Source organism: Melozone crissalis, unplaced genomic scaffold, assembly GCF_028551555.1.
Source record: "Melozone crissalis strain CALT ecotype California unplaced genomic scaffold, PUWL_Pcris_2 ptg000045l_1, whole genome shotgun sequence".
Classification (NCBI taxonomy): domain Eukaryota; kingdom Metazoa; phylum Chordata; class Aves; order Passeriformes; family Passerellidae; genus Melozone; species Melozone crissalis.
The window spans coordinates 23,650,758-23,665,326 of record NW_026535823.1 but is presented as its reverse complement, the minus strand read 5'-3'; the positions used below and the strand labels follow the sequence as shown (position 1 = coordinate 23,665,326).

General features: G+C 53.1%; 1 protein-coding gene across 1 annotated transcript in view; it reads left to right on the top strand.

Annotated features, from left to right (window-relative positions):
- The window catches only part of ZSWIM5 (zinc finger SWIM-type containing 5), a 97,765-nt gene extending 83,891 nt beyond the window's left edge, over positions 1-13,874 (top strand). Inside the window, exons 7-14 of the mRNA XM_054285607.1 lie at positions 2,069-2,215; positions 5,103-5,240; positions 5,702-5,962; positions 6,355-6,490; positions 8,217-8,374; positions 10,496-10,659; positions 10,966-11,047; positions 11,464-13,874. Of these exons, the coding sequence (XP_054141582.1) occupies positions 2,069-2,215; positions 5,103-5,240; positions 5,702-5,962; positions 6,355-6,490; positions 8,217-8,374; positions 10,496-10,659; positions 10,966-11,047; positions 11,464-12,326 (1,949 nt within the window). The 3' untranslated portion in view covers positions 12,327-13,874. The remainder of the gene's footprint in view (positions 1-2,068; positions 2,216-5,102; positions 5,241-5,701; positions 5,963-6,354; positions 6,491-8,216; positions 8,375-10,495; positions 10,660-10,965; positions 11,048-11,463) is intronic.
- The last annotated feature ends 695 nt before the right edge of the window (positions 13,875-14,569 follow it).

The window sequence follows — 14,569 nt, the reverse complement described above, 5'->3', positions numbered from 1 at the left end:
GGGTCTGGACACTTAAAGTCTCTTGAAAATTGACTGCAAAGCACAGCGGTATCCTCCGTATTTTCTGTTTCCTCCTCTCCCCTTCTTGTTAGTCTTCTCTCAAAGGCAATTAGCAGTCAGTACAATTAAGCCTCATGGGAGGTATACCTTAAGGTGTAGTGGGCCAGGCAAGCCCAGAGGCCTCCTGTGTTGTTGACTTTTAGCCCAAGTACCTCAAGCCACACAAATTCTTCTCTCCTGCAAAGTCATGACTCCAGGCAGATCTGTGGACCCTCAACAGTTACTTGCCTGGGATGAGAACGAGTGAGATGAAGAGCTTGGGGGGGAACCTGGTATGGCTGTCAGCCCTAAGACAGACCCCAAAATGGGAGACACAAGTCCCCACCCACCTCCAGGAAGGGGGAATTACTTATTCCCTGCAGTCCAAGAGTTGAATATATGAACACAGAACAGGTCAGAGCCCACCATTGCACTGTTGTCCACTCCAGAAGCTGGGGTCTGCCACAAGGAAAGAGAATATTTAAAGTTGTCTAGAGATGTAGTTTCTGGAGTAGCAGGCACTAAGTTGCTGTTAATGCCAGGAGATAGGAAGGGCTCAAATCTAGGCTGTTGGTACACCTTAGCTGGAGCAGGAGAGGAAATTTCTGCTCTGGGAAGAGTTCTGGGCAGCTGCAGGCAGGAGGTCCCCGTCCCACACAGCCACAGGCAGCCGTGGTGGGTTAGTGCATCCATGGACTCCATCTAGAAGGGATGTGGTGGCCACAGGTCCCCTCTCCTGAGCCTAATCTGGGTTCTGGTGAGCCCTTTTCCCCAGCTGGTTGGTGCCTGCTATTTTTCTGATGCATTTGCCTTGATTTTTGGATTTTGCGCTTTTGCTTTCTTGGCATCTCTTCAGGGATTCAGTGCTGGGAGAGGAGGGTGATTTGTCAGCAACTTCCAGTGATGAATTCAGTGAGAAGATGAATATTTCATCCATTTAGCAAATGAATAGAAGGAGCAACAAGAAGCTCTTTTACAGATGTGTTTGTTCTGAAATCTCTTCCTCATGTATTCCTTGTGGGTGACCTTTGGGATGTGGATACCCCATTTGTGGAGGTGGTTGTCTGCATTTCCAGAGCTTTCTGAAGTCTTCCAGGAATAGAAATTATCCCTCTACAATATCTTCAGATCATCTGTGTTTGCCTGGGTTTTTTTCTCCCCTTGGTAGGACATTTTGAAAGAAAATGGGATTTTTGCTGCTTGTTATGCAGCATGTCATGTCATCTGCTCCTGCTAATTTCTCGCTCAGTCATAATCCTCTCCACAGTTGCTTGTGATTTCAGGTGAGCAATAAGCAGCGGGAGCAGATGAATTCCTAAGCAACTGTGAGTCTTGGGAGGGGGTTTAGTGCAACTGTTCCTAATAATAAAACACCAGGTAGGAGAACTGCAGAAGAGACAGGATGTCTGCAGAGCTCACTCCATGGAGGTGTTAAGGAGTCACTTCAAAGCATCACCCCAAGTCTGCTAGTGCCCCCAGCACAGTGCTGGATGCCCAGCCTCACCCTGTGCCCTGAGAGCAGTGAGAGAAATCGAGATAGGCCATGCAGGTTTTAGGAGAAATGAGTGGCAGGGCTGTAACAGGCAGCGTTGGAGCTGTGGTACTGCAGCAATGGTGTGTTGGAAATGCTGCCATTAGATAAGCTTTGTGGAGGTGGGGATTTAGGTACTGACGTGGCTGCTGTGGGTTGAAAGTGGAAGGAGTCCTGTTAGTATTCCTGGTAGGCATCCTTTCCAGGAGCAGGGAGAAAGGGATGAATTCAAGACAGGAAGCAGGAGTTTAGCTCAGGTGTGGGGAACATGAGTAGAAGGTGCCCCATGACAGCCGTCCTGTCAATGCCTGTGCTCCTGTGGTTCAGCCATGCCCTGTTCCTGGGGAACATGAGTAGAAGGCGGCCCATGAGTGCTGTCCTGTCAATGCCTGTGGTTCAGCCGTGCCCTGTTCTTGGGGAACATGAGTAAAAGGTGGCCCATGAGTGCTGTCCTGTCAATGCCTGTGGTTCAGCCGTGCCCTGTTCCTTGCCTTGCAGAGCACGTCCCCACAGCCTGCGCTCGGGTGGATGCGCTGCGCTCCCACGGCTACCCCAGAGAGGCTCTCCGACTCACTGTTGCCATCATCAACACCCTGCGACTGCAGCAGCAAAGGCAGCTGGAAATATACAAGCATCAGAAGAAAGGTATGAGTAGAGCTATGTGACAAGTGTCTTGTGACGTTTGGCTGGGGTATCTCTGTTGGAAATGTCTTTTTTCCAAATATCCAGCCTGGATGGGCAACGATGTTCTGAGGGAACTTAGGAATAAAACGAGGATGTATCATCATTGGAAGGAGGGTCAGGTATCTTACGAAGTATTTAAGGGGGTTGCTAGGGCATGTAGGAAAAAAACTTGACATGTCAAAGCTCAGTTCGAACTTAATTTGGCAACTTTTATAAAGGATAATTAAAAATGTTTTTACAAATACACTGACACCAAAAAGAAGGGTAAGACCAACCTTTGTTCTGTACTGGATGCAGGAGGGAACTCAGTAACTGCAGATGAGGAGAAGGTGGAAATGCTTAACACCTTCTTTGCCTCAGTCTTTAGTGGGAAGATGGCTTGTCCTCAGGACAGCTGTCCTCCTGGGCTGGTAGATGGTGTCAGGGAGCAGAATGGGCCTCCTGTTATCCAGGAAGAGGCAGTCAGAGAACTGCTGACCTGCTTGGATGTTCATAAATCCATGGGCCCAGATGGGATCCATCCCAGGATGATGAGGGAGCTGGCAGATGAGCTTGTGAAGCCACTCTCCATCATTTACCAACAGTCCTGTCCCCCTGGTGAGGTTCCAAATGTCTGGAAGCTGGCCAGTGTGATACCCATTCACAAAAAGGGTAGGAAGGAGGATGCTGGTAATTATAGGCCAGTTAGCCTGACCTCAGTACCAGGTAAGGTGATGGAACAGTTTGTACTGAGTATCATCACACAGCACTCACAGGATGGCCAGGGTATCAGAGCCACCCAGCAGGGGTTTAGGAGGGGTAGGTCGTGTTTGACCAACCTGGTCTCCTTTCATGACCAGGTGACCCACCTGGTGGATGTTCTGTACCTGTACTTCAGCAAGGCCTTTGGCACTGTCTCCCACAGCACTCTCCTGGAAAAGCTGCAGCCCACAGCTGGGACGGGAGCACTCTGTGCTGAGTTAGGACCTGGCTGCATGGCCAGGCCCAGAGAGTGGTGGTGAGGCTGCTGCATCCAGCTGGCAGCCGGGCACCAGTGGTGTCCCTCAGGGGTCTGTGCTGGGGCCAGTTCTGTTCAGTATTTTTATTGATGAGATGGATGAGGGGATTGAGTCTTTCATTAGTAAATTTGCAGATGGCACTAAGCTGGGAGTGTGTGTCGATGTATTGGAAGGTAGGAGGGCTCTGCAGAGAGACCTGGAATGGTTTGATGGATGGGCAGAGTCCAATAAGATAAAGTTTAATAAGTCCAAGTGCCAAGTGCTGCATTTTGGTCACAATAACCCCCTGCAACACTATAGGCTGGGGACAGTGTGGCTGGACTGTGCCCAGGCAGAAAGGGACTGGGGGTGCTGGTCAGCAGCTGACTGAACACGAGCCAGCAGTGTGTCCTGGTGGCCAGGAAGGCCAATGGCTCCTGGCCTGGATCAGGGATAGTGTGCCCAGCAGGAGCAGGGAGGTCATTCTGCCCCTTATACCTGGCACTGGTGAGGGCACACCTTGAGTGCTGTGTCCAGTCCTGGCCCCTCAGTTTGGGAAGGACGTTGGGACCCTTGAGTGTGTCCAGAGGAGGCAACGAGGCTGGAGAGGGGCTGGGAACACAAACCCCGTGAGGAGCGACTGAGGGAGCTGGGGGTGTTTAGCCTGGAGAAAAGGAGACTCAGGGCTGACCTTATCACTCTCTGCAGCTCCCTGAAAGGTGGCTGTGCTCAGGTGGGGTTGGTCTCTTTCTCCAGGCAGCACTGACAGAACCAGAGGTCACACTCTCAAGCTGCATCAAGGGAAATACAGGTTGGGTATTAGGAATAAGTTTTTTATGAAAGGGTGATAAAGTTCTGGAATGGGCTGCCCAGGGAGGTGATGGAGTCACCATCCCTGGATGTGTTTAGGAGAAGACTGGATGTGGCCCTCAGTGCCATGGGTTAGTTGAGGTGTTAGGGCATGGGCTAGACTCAGTGATTTTTAAGGTCTCTTCCAGCCTAGTGATTGCGTAACAGAACTGTGCTGCCCCATTCAGAGTGGCAGAGATGGGCAGCACTGCAGGGGACTGCTTATGTCCTAGGAAGACAAACTGAGTTGCTTGAGCCAAGCTGAGTTGATACCCACATACTAAGGACAGAGCTGCCCTCATGCTGTCTTCAGGCTGCTGCAGTGGGGATGTTCTTGTACCCACTGTTGCTGTCTGGTTGCCTGTAAGGGTTGCCCAGGCAAGAGCTGCCTGCATTAAAGAGGAGCTGCCTGACTGCAGAGCAGCAGTAACTGGCTGTGTGTGCTACTTCCACCTTGCATTTCCTGAGTCAGTGTACCAGGAGACAAGCCCAGTGTTCCTCCTTTTGCAGTTGCAGTTGGCAGGGAGCCGGGGTCAGTCACTGCAGTGCTGCTCAAGGTCAGCGACTCCTGGTCCTTGCCAGCTCAGCCAGCTTGAGATCACCAAAAGATGAAATTTAAAGAATCATTGGAAGTCTTGGTCATCTCAGGAGAGATTTCTGCTTGTGTTTCTAGAACATTCAGGCTACCATTGCAAATCAGTCCATGAGCTGCAGGTCTGGCATTATAGACCTTATCTTTGGGACTCTGCAGACCCTCATGTCCTCTTGGAACAGAGAATGAGTCTCTGCATCTTATGTGGCCTTAGGGACACCTCTTTTGTGTGTGTGCCTGCTCCCTCAGTTGTCTGTGCAGAGTGGCTTCTCCTTGCCCTCATGAACTACCATGCCAGAGTTGGCCCTAGAGGTTTCTGTGATGCAAGTTGTGGGGTAAGAAAAGTCCTCTGGTCTCAGAAGCCTCTCTGGGTGCAGAACTTGCCTTTAAATTCCTTACTTTTACCATTATCCTGTTCTATTTTATCCAGAACTGCTGCAGAGAGGAGCAACAACCATCACCAACTTGGAGGGCTGGGTCGGCCACCCTCTGAACCCCATCGGCTGCCTCTTTCTCACCCTGACCGAAGCTTGTAGATTAGAAGAGGAAAATTGCCTTGAAATTTCAGGTACCAAGTGTTCCTTCTGGATCCCTTCCTGGTGTCTGTGGCTGAGGTGGGTGCAGATCTGGGGCTCTGGACATCTGGACTCTGAGTGCTCCCTCTCCACCTTGGCAGGAGCACCAGGGCAGAGCTGTAGAGAAGGAAGGTAGTGAGTAGAGAGAAATAGAGTTTTCTCAGCCCCAGGGTTTGCAGCCAGCGCAGAGCAGGTCCAAGGGAAGGCTCTGGTGTCGGCTGTGCACCCGGTTGCACATGTCTTGGGTCTCCTGCATATCCTGGTGAGAGCAAGACGGGAGGGTGAAGCCCACATCTCCCTCTAGGAGCTTTCATCTGTTGTTTCTGGGTAACCGAAAGCAGGCAGGAAGGGAAGTGTGGGTCTTGTTTCTGAAGTGAGAAATTTTTCTCTGCAATGCTTCTGCTCTCTGGGATCACTCTTCTAACCCCACTGCATCTCCTCTCGCTCCTTTCAGACGCTGGGGACTCCAAACCACCAGTGTATCAACACGTGCCCGTTGTGACTGGCAGCCAGGACGATGACGAGTCCTACCTGTCCCTGGCCTTAGAGGTGGCCCTGATGGGGATGGGTCAGCAGAGAGTGATGCCCGAAGGTCTCTATGCCCAGGACAAGGTGTGCCGCAATGAGGAGCAGATCATTGCCCGCCTGCAGGACCTGGAGCTGGACCCAGTGCTGGTGCAGACCCTGAGGAAGCAGTGCATCTTGCTGCTGGAAGGTGGGGCCTTGGCTCATCTAGCTGACTTTTGTGTCTTAGCCAAGTCTTGGTAACATCTCTGAGGTGCCCTTTTCAAAATTTATGCACATCCTGCTTCTTCCTCTGTGGATGGGGTGCAGAGCCTGTAGGATGGCTGCTCTGCCCCATCACCTGGAAAAGCAAGGGTTTGTTGGCATCCCTAGAATAAGACCAAGTCAGAGGCAATATGGAGAAGGGTACTGAGCACATGGCTTCAGTTTCTTATTTTCTTTTAGAAAAGGAAAGAGCATCCCTGGATCCAACTTGAGTAACAGGGAGTTGAACAGCAGATCCTCAGACCTTTGGGGTGGTGCAGACCCCAGCCACAGATCCTGCTGTGCTAATTATGGCTGATGGGCTCTGCTTCTGCCTAGGTGGTCCCTTCAGCGGCTTGGGAGAAGTCATCCACCGGGAGAGTGTCCCCATGCACACCTTTGCCAAATACCTGTTCTCTGCCCTGCTGCCCCACGATGCTGACCTGGCATACAAGCTGGCTTTGCGGGCCATGAGGTTGGTGCAGGTTTAATTCTGTCTCTGCTCCCCTTTTTGCCTCTCTCCTGTGCTTGTTGGGAAGCTGGGATGCTTTGCAACTTTAGAGCAGGGATAGGAGTGGAAACAGGCTTGGAGCTTGCTGTCCATGGGATCTTTTGCAGTGTGTAGGACCACTGGACACAGCAGCAGTGCACAGAGGTTCCTGCTCTCCATTTGGGTGATTCCTGGTTTATGAACTCCATTTGTACAGATATATATGGGTCCAATAATATCTGCTGGCCCAGCCAATCACTCCAGGCTGGGCCTGCCTGCCCCTGTGACAGGGACATCCTCTGCCAGAGCAGGTCCCAGGCACAGACAGGACTGTCATCTGCCTTCTGTCTGTCAGGCCTCGGGCACCCTGCAGCCTTCCCTGCCTGCAACAGGGGCTGTTATCCTGGCACAGATGGGTGGATGGTTTGCCCCGGGCTCCAGGGTGTCACAGAGCCAGGTGGAGAACACAGTTGCACTCTGTTCTCCATTAAAACTCATCTCTGTCTCTGGGACTGGGGAAACAGCTGATCCTGAGAGCTGCCCTATCTCCTTCCCCAGTCCATGACACACTTCAAACATCACCCTGTGTATTGTTTTGGCAGGGACTGGGTGGGTCTTGAAATAGCTGGAATTTCCTAAACAAGTCAATGCTTGGAGCACTGTCAACTCCAGAACATCCCAGTGCTCTCTCCTTCTACCACTGTTATAAGTCCTGGCCCAGAGCATTGCCTTTTTTCAGCATTTCCTCAGTGAAGTGGAATGGGTCATCTCTCTCCAGCACTGGGGGGAAGTTTGAAATCCCCCTATTCTGGAAAGAGCTGCTCAGGAGGACAACCAGTCCTAATAAGCAGCCAGGGGCCTCTGTGGTGTGTGGAAGCACCATGTCCTGGCAGACCTGAGACCTCTGGCCGTTGAACAGGACTGAGGGCCCCAGGGATGCTTTCTGTTAATGCCCATCCCCTGCTCCCAGCTAGGACTCCCTGTCTTGGGGTATCTGTGTCCAGGGCTGGAAAAGTTGGGCTTCTGCTGCCCTGTGGTTACCTCAAGCCTGCAGGTGAGGATAGCAGAGATATTTGGATGCTCTTCATGTCCAGGCTGCAGTTTCCCTTCTGCATGACTAGCTGTCAAGTTAGCAACACCAGCACCAACTCAGGGGTTTAGGATTTGTCACCATGGCTGGTGACTTGAGAATCCTGCTCCCTTTCTTCAGGGTTGCTTCTCCCCCAGGTTTTCCAGGCTTTTGGATGTGCCCACAAAAATAGGCAACCTAACCTGGCAGCAGAGGCCCTGGAGAAGTGTGCTGCTGCTTCTGATCATAACCAAGCATTTTAAGAAGAACCAGATGATACAGTCAGGAGTTCTGCCGGGTGCTTTGACATGAAAGGAGCAGGAGGGGAGGAGGGATTTTACTTTTTTTTCTTCCTTTTTATTTTTCTCTGAGGTCTGTGCTTTTCCTTACAAGTTTATAAATCACTCCATGGATCTTTCTCCCCCCTTTCAAGTCGGTCTCAGATTGATCCCTGTGCCCATGTGCTGAGCACGCAGCCCGGGGAGCCGCACACGTGCACGGCAGCAGGATGTGTTCAAAGGCATTGCTGCAGGCAGCTGCCTCCAGGCAGCCCCTGCCTCGCCTTGGCAGCACCTCAGGGACAGGAGGTGAGGCTGGGGCTGGGCTGGGCTCTGATGGTGCCTCCTCCTGCTTGCCCTTCAGGTTGCCTGTCCTGGAGACCACGGCCCCATCCGGCGACGTGACCCACCCTCACCACCTGGTGTCGGTGGTGCCCAGCAGGTACCCGCGCTGGTTCACCCTGGGGCACCTGGAGTCACAGCAGTGCGAGCTCGCCTCCACCATGCTCACGGCAGCCAAAGGTTGGTGGCAGGGAGTTTGGGACAGGGTTGGGGGGATGATGGTGCACAAGAGCATGGAAGAGTTTTTCCTGGAGAGAGGAGGGAGCTGTTGTTTCTGCTGGCACTGGCCCCAGTGGTGCCCCACTAGCAACCTGCTGTGGGCAGGGCGTGATGAGCTGGCCTTGACAATCTGGGCTTTCTGGGATTCTTGTCCCAAAGGGCTTGTGGTCCAGCAGGGCAGGATGGGAATTTCCAGTGAGGTGCAGGCAGGCCTTGAAGCCATGGCGCTGCAGGTCCTGGGTAGTGCCCCACAGGATGCAGGATCATGCCTGCTCTGCAGCACAGCCAGCTGCCAGGCCAGCAGTCCCTGCCAGGCATGCCATGAGGTCATGCCATGGTTTAGTTTGAAGCTGTTTATCCTTTCACCTCTGGTTTGTCTCTTCCACCCTGTGGTGATGATCCTGCACAGGCTGTGGGAAAGAGAAGGGCTCCCTGTGCACCAAACCAAAAGTGGCTTTTGTTGGACAGGTAATCAGCAGTGCTGAGTAGGACACTTTGGTCCCAGCTGCAAGGGGCTCATGAAACACCTCATTGGTCTCTTGGGCCTCTTCAGTTTCTGCCCAGGCACTGTTACGGAGGAGAGCACAGGCTTTTCATTAGACATCCTCCTGACCAGAAACCAACCCCATCAGGGTGGCAAGAGTCTTGTGTCCCATGAGGGTCAGTGAGCCAAGCAGTTACCACTGCCCTCTGATGTCCTGGTGCTGCCAGCCTGACAGGGAATGGTTTTTTTTCCCAGTGAGAGGGAAGGGAAATGAGCTGTCAGAAAGCTCCAACCTTGCTGCCTTGGCAGCCTCTTCTCTCCTTCCAGCCTCCTCCTCTAGGCTGCTTTACCAGGGCTGATGGTGTTCTGCCCGATTTGCAGTGCTCAGATGAAGAGCTGGTACTTGGCTTATCCTTCAGGTATTTTTCTCCTTTCCAGTGCCTAATGGGATGAGGTTTTTATGCTGGGGATGTAGGGCTGTTGAATTGCATTTGTTTTTCCAACTGTCCCCTTCCTCAGGTGTTCCCCTGCTGCAGCATGTCCCAGTGTGATCCTGCAGCCTCTCTTGCCCACGCCCCTGTGAGCCATTTTAGGGAGGCTTGGATTTTGGTGGCAGTGCAAGCGGCTGTGGTGGGTGGCAGGTGATATCTTTAGCTATGAGTCACCCGAGATGTCTCCGTGTGTCCAGGTGCAGCACTGGGTTTTTCACACTGCTGTGCATGATTTGGTTGTCTTTGCATGAGGTTCATCTGCTCAGTCTATGAGTAGGAGTAGAAATGAAGCTGGAACCTAAAATGGCATGTTAGCACCTCTGGTCTGCACATATCCCAAAGGTCCCACTCCCCACTCTGTGTCCCACAGGCACTGATAGAAGGATAGGTGCAGATCATGATTATTAATATGCCTTGATGTGTTCCTCTTCCAAGATCCTGCCCCATCTCCTGGTGCCATCATATATCCTAGCACCCACAACCTCCTGTAGCAGGAGTACTGCAGCACCATTGGGTATTGTGCCGTGAACTCTCTTCTTTGGGGATAGCTCAGCCTGTCTCAGTTGTGAGTGCTGTGTGCCTGACCTGGGACATGGAGGACCAAGGTGCAGCAAGTCTGGGTAACCCCAGCCCAGCCTTGCAGAGGGAACTTGCTGGGCAGGACAGTGTGTGTGCAGCAAACAGCTTTTCCTCTTCTTCCTAATGTTCCTGGATGAAGACTGATGTTTTTGCAGCCATTCAATGCTAGGCATCTCCCCAAACCCCTCCTTTTCTGGGAAGAAGCTGCTGTACAGCTGTCAGACTTGAAGCCAGGGTGGAACGTCCAGGTGCCTGGAGATGTCTGCTAAAGACAGGACGTGTCTGGGATCACTCAGGTTTGTTTGTCCTCTCTGTGAGAGGATGAACTTGAGTGAGGACACTTGCTGTATCACTTCCTGGGGAGGGTGCTCCATTTTAGACTGTCGGACTGCAGGGCCTGATCCAGCATCACTGTGTGTCCCTCTGTGTGTGTGTCCAGAGGGGCTGGCTGTGGTGCAGGCAAGAGATGGGGCTCCAGGGCAAGTTGGGGGGTGCCTGAGCCATCTGACCATTCTTGCTTGCTCCCAGGGGACATGCTGCGCCTACGCACGGTGCTGGAGGCCATCCAGAAAAACATCCACTCCTCCTCCTTGATCTTCAAGCTGGCTCAGGATGCATTCAAGATTGCTACGCCAGCTGACAGCAACTCTGACACAACACTGCTCAATGTGGCGCTGGAACTGGGGCTCCAGGTACAGGATGATGCTGGGGATGCTGGTGGCCCTTCAGCCCCTCTTGCTGTGGCAGCTGTGCTGGTTATGGTCTTCCACCAAGCAGGGTGTCCCCTGTGGGTGGAGTAAATTGATCCCTGCATGGTCCTGAGCAGGGGACCTCAGCCCTGGGAAACCCCTGTGCTCACTGTGGTTTGGGTGGAGGTGAGGCAGTGCCAGGTAGTTGGTAGCCAGTTGAAGCAGAGGGATTTTTGGGGAGCACTGCTCTGTTGGGTGGCCTCACTAGAGCCCTGCTGGGCAGCCAGTCACCCCAGGTTTGCCTCGCAGGTGATGCGCATGACGCTGTCCACGCTCAACTGGCGGCGGCGGGAGATGGTGAGGTGGCTGGTGACGTGCGCTACGGAAGTGGGTGAGTTCCTTGTGCGCTGGGGGATCTGGCCTGCGTGCAGTGGGAGCAGGACTGGGCATGGAGATCCTTGGGTCATGCCTAGCCCTGAGCATCTGAGTTCTCCCAAGTCTTTCATTTCTTCTTGGGTAGCTGAATTTACCTCAGAGCACCAGTTGACAGGGCTGGGACTGCAGCAGTGGCCAGTTTTGAGACTTGGATGGGTGCCCTGTATCTGGCCCAGGCCAGGGGTGGTCTCTGTGCCCTGCAGCATGGCAGTGTGGGTTGGCTCTGCCTGTCCCCCTCTGCCCTGTCCCTCTTGGGGCAGAGGCAGCAGCTCAGCACTGCTGTGGGCTGGTTTTGCCCTGTCTCTGGGTCTCAGAGGAGCCCCATGAACTCAGGTTCCTGGGATATGCTCTGACCCTGGTCTTTTCTTGCAGGAGTGAGGGCCCTGGTGAGCATCCTGCAGAGCTGGTACTCACTGTTCACTCCCACGGAAGCCACCAGCATTGTGGCGGCCACAGTGATGTCCCACAACACCATCCTGCGCCTGAGCCTGGACTACCCACAGCGGGAAGAGCTGGCCAGCTGTGCCCGCACCCTGGCCCTGCAGTGCGCCATGAAGGACCCCCAGAACTGCGCCCTGTCTGCCCTGACCCTCTGCGAGAAGGACCACATCGCCTTCGAGACCGCCTACCAGATCGTCATTGACGCCGCCTCCACCGGCATGACCTACACCCAGCTCTTCACCATCGCCCGCTACATGGAGCACCGGGGCTACCCACTGCGAGCCTTCAAACTGGCCTCCTTGGCCATGACACATCTCAACCTGGCCTACAACCAGGACACGCACCCAGCCATCAATGACGTGCTCTGGGCCTGCGCCTTGAGCCACTCTCTGGGCAAAAACGAGCTGGCGGCCATCATCCCGCTGGTGGTGAAGAGCGTGCACTGTGCCACGGTGCTCTCGGACATCCTTCGGCGCTGCACCATGACAGCGCCCGGGCTGGCCGGCATCCCTGGGCGCAGGAACTCGGGGAAGCTGATGTCCACTGACAAAGCTCCCCTGCGGCAGCTGCTGGACGCCACGATAAGCGCCTACATCAACACCACCCACTCCCGGCTCACCCACATCAGCCCACGGCACTATGGGGAGTTCATCGAGTTCCTCAGCAAGGCCAGGGAGACCTTCCTCCTGGCGCAGGACGGGCACATACAGTTCGCCCAATTCATTGACAATCTTAAACAAATCTACAAAGGCAAGAAAAAACTGATGCTGCTGGTGCGAGAACGGTTTGGGTGAGCCCCGGCTCCTGCCAAGCTCACTGGCAGGGTCTGGCCACAGCACGGGGACTAGGGAGAGAAGAAGGAAGGAAAGTGGAGATCAGCTTCCCCCCATCGGCAGAGGCTGCTCTGTTCTGGTCTTCTGTTTCTTTTTTTTTGTTTGTTTTCTTTCTTTTTTTTTTTTTTTTTCCTTTTAGTGTTACTCTTTCTTGGATTTAACCATTTTACACACTGAGAGGATCCAGAGATTCCTTGGGCACAAACCAAAAGGCAACCACGGGGAAAAAGGATGGTTTACTCAGCCCCCTGCCCTCCCTTGCCAATACCAAAAGCTAACCTGGAAATCTAATACCTCTTTCCTGAAGGATGTGGTCGCTAGAGGGATACGAAGGTTGCAAAGTGTAAAATCTTTAAAATTATGTGGGGAATTTAATGAAACAAAACAAAAAAAAAAAAAAGGAAAAAAAAGCAAGCAAAGAAACCTGCGACACTAGAACCTCATGCGTCACCAAAAGCAATGGCTTTGCAGAGCGCTTCTCCCGCCCGCCCGAGACATGCAAACTCCTCTATTTGTGAAGATACTTCAATAAAAACAAGTAAAAGTAACTGTTCTCAGGGATTGCTTACTAAAAGTAACACAAAAAAAAAAAAGCATTTATGATACTGTAAATACTATAGTATATGTGTCAATTATTAAATTGTAAAGTTATAATTATTTATAATTCTGTCTTTTATTTGGGGGATACTTGAAATTGTTGTGGGCTGGGGCGATTATTTTTATTATTGCTATTGTTATTATTATTGTTATTATTATTAAAACTATTATTTAAAAAACCCACACAAAACCACAGACAAAAAGAGGAGGAGGCACGCGAACATTTCTCAGGTTCCCATGGCATCGTCAGCAGCAAGAAGGGTGTGGGGGGGAGGCGAACATCTACTCGACTCACAGCCCTGGGACAGACGGACGGACAGATGGACGGAGGAGCAGCAGCCCAGCAAAGGAAGGAACTCGGGGCGATGCTCACTCGGACACACGCAGATGCTGGCGATGGAGGACTTGGCCCATCGCAGGGCAGGTGCAGGGTGTGAGTGCCTGGGCGGGCACTGGGGCTGCGGCTCCGGGAGAGGGAGGGGCAGCCGCGTCACCTTCCTGCACCGTTCCCAGCTCGTTCCAGTTCCGTGGTGCAGCCAAGGCTCGGCCCTTCCCAGCTCACCCGGCGCTGGGGGCACACTCCAGCCAGCGGCTCTTCAGATTTGGTTCATTTCTTTGCCAGCAGGTTGGGAGGGCTGGGGGGGGCCAGGGCCGGTCTGGATGGTGACTTGCAGTTGGGGAACGCGCGTTAGTTATCTGCTGTCTGATTTAATTTTTTGGCAAGTGACTTGTGTCTGCGCTCTGGCCAGGAACCCAATTGTACTCGGTCTGTGTCGCCACCGAAATAGCGGTCTTCAACCAGTCTGTTTCTCTCTTTTTTTCCTTCCCTTTTTTTTTTTTTTTGCGTGCGTGCGTGTATGTGTGTGTGCGACCTCTTCATCTGATGTTTAATAATAAAAGGGATGAACATTACCGCCTGTGTCTTTCCTGCCTTTCTCTGAAGTTGGGGGGGTCACCACACTTGTGCAGTGTTGCAGCCCCCTGTGGTAGCCAGCTCCCAAAGAGGGGGACAGAGCCGGGACAGGGCACCCTGGTTGCTTCTGGGTGCAACTCTCTGCCATGTACAATGTTAGTAGGTCCTTGCTCATGCTGGAGACACTGCCCTATCCATGCCAGCTAGACCAGCGTTTCTCCGTGTCTTGATCGGTCTTGCCGCCAGCTTGGACCACAGTGAGTGTGCTGCAGTGTGGAATGGGGTGGCAAGGAGTTGTAACTCGGGTTCCTGGGCTGCTTTTTACAGGGTTTGCTAACCCCCAGGCAAGCTTGGCCCTGAGGATCAGAGAAGATGGGGAGGTGTGCATGGGGGAACACTCTAGGACCAGGGGGGTGGTCCTAAAGAGGCTTTGGGAGCTGGAGGAGGAGGGCCATGGTGCCTCTGTTGCCATCCCAGCCAGTGTGGCAGGGGGCTGGTGGTGCTGTGTCAGATGTTCTCGCCATTTTTGTCTCTCCCAGGTGAGTCCTGCTGGCTCTCCCAGCCCCTTGAGACTAGCCTGGGTTGAGGACACATTGCCCATTTCAATCTGAGCAGGACTGTGGGACAGCTGATGCTGAGTCCCTGCCAGTGGTGGGCTGTGAGCCCCAAGCTCCCAGACTGTGACCCTGCAAGG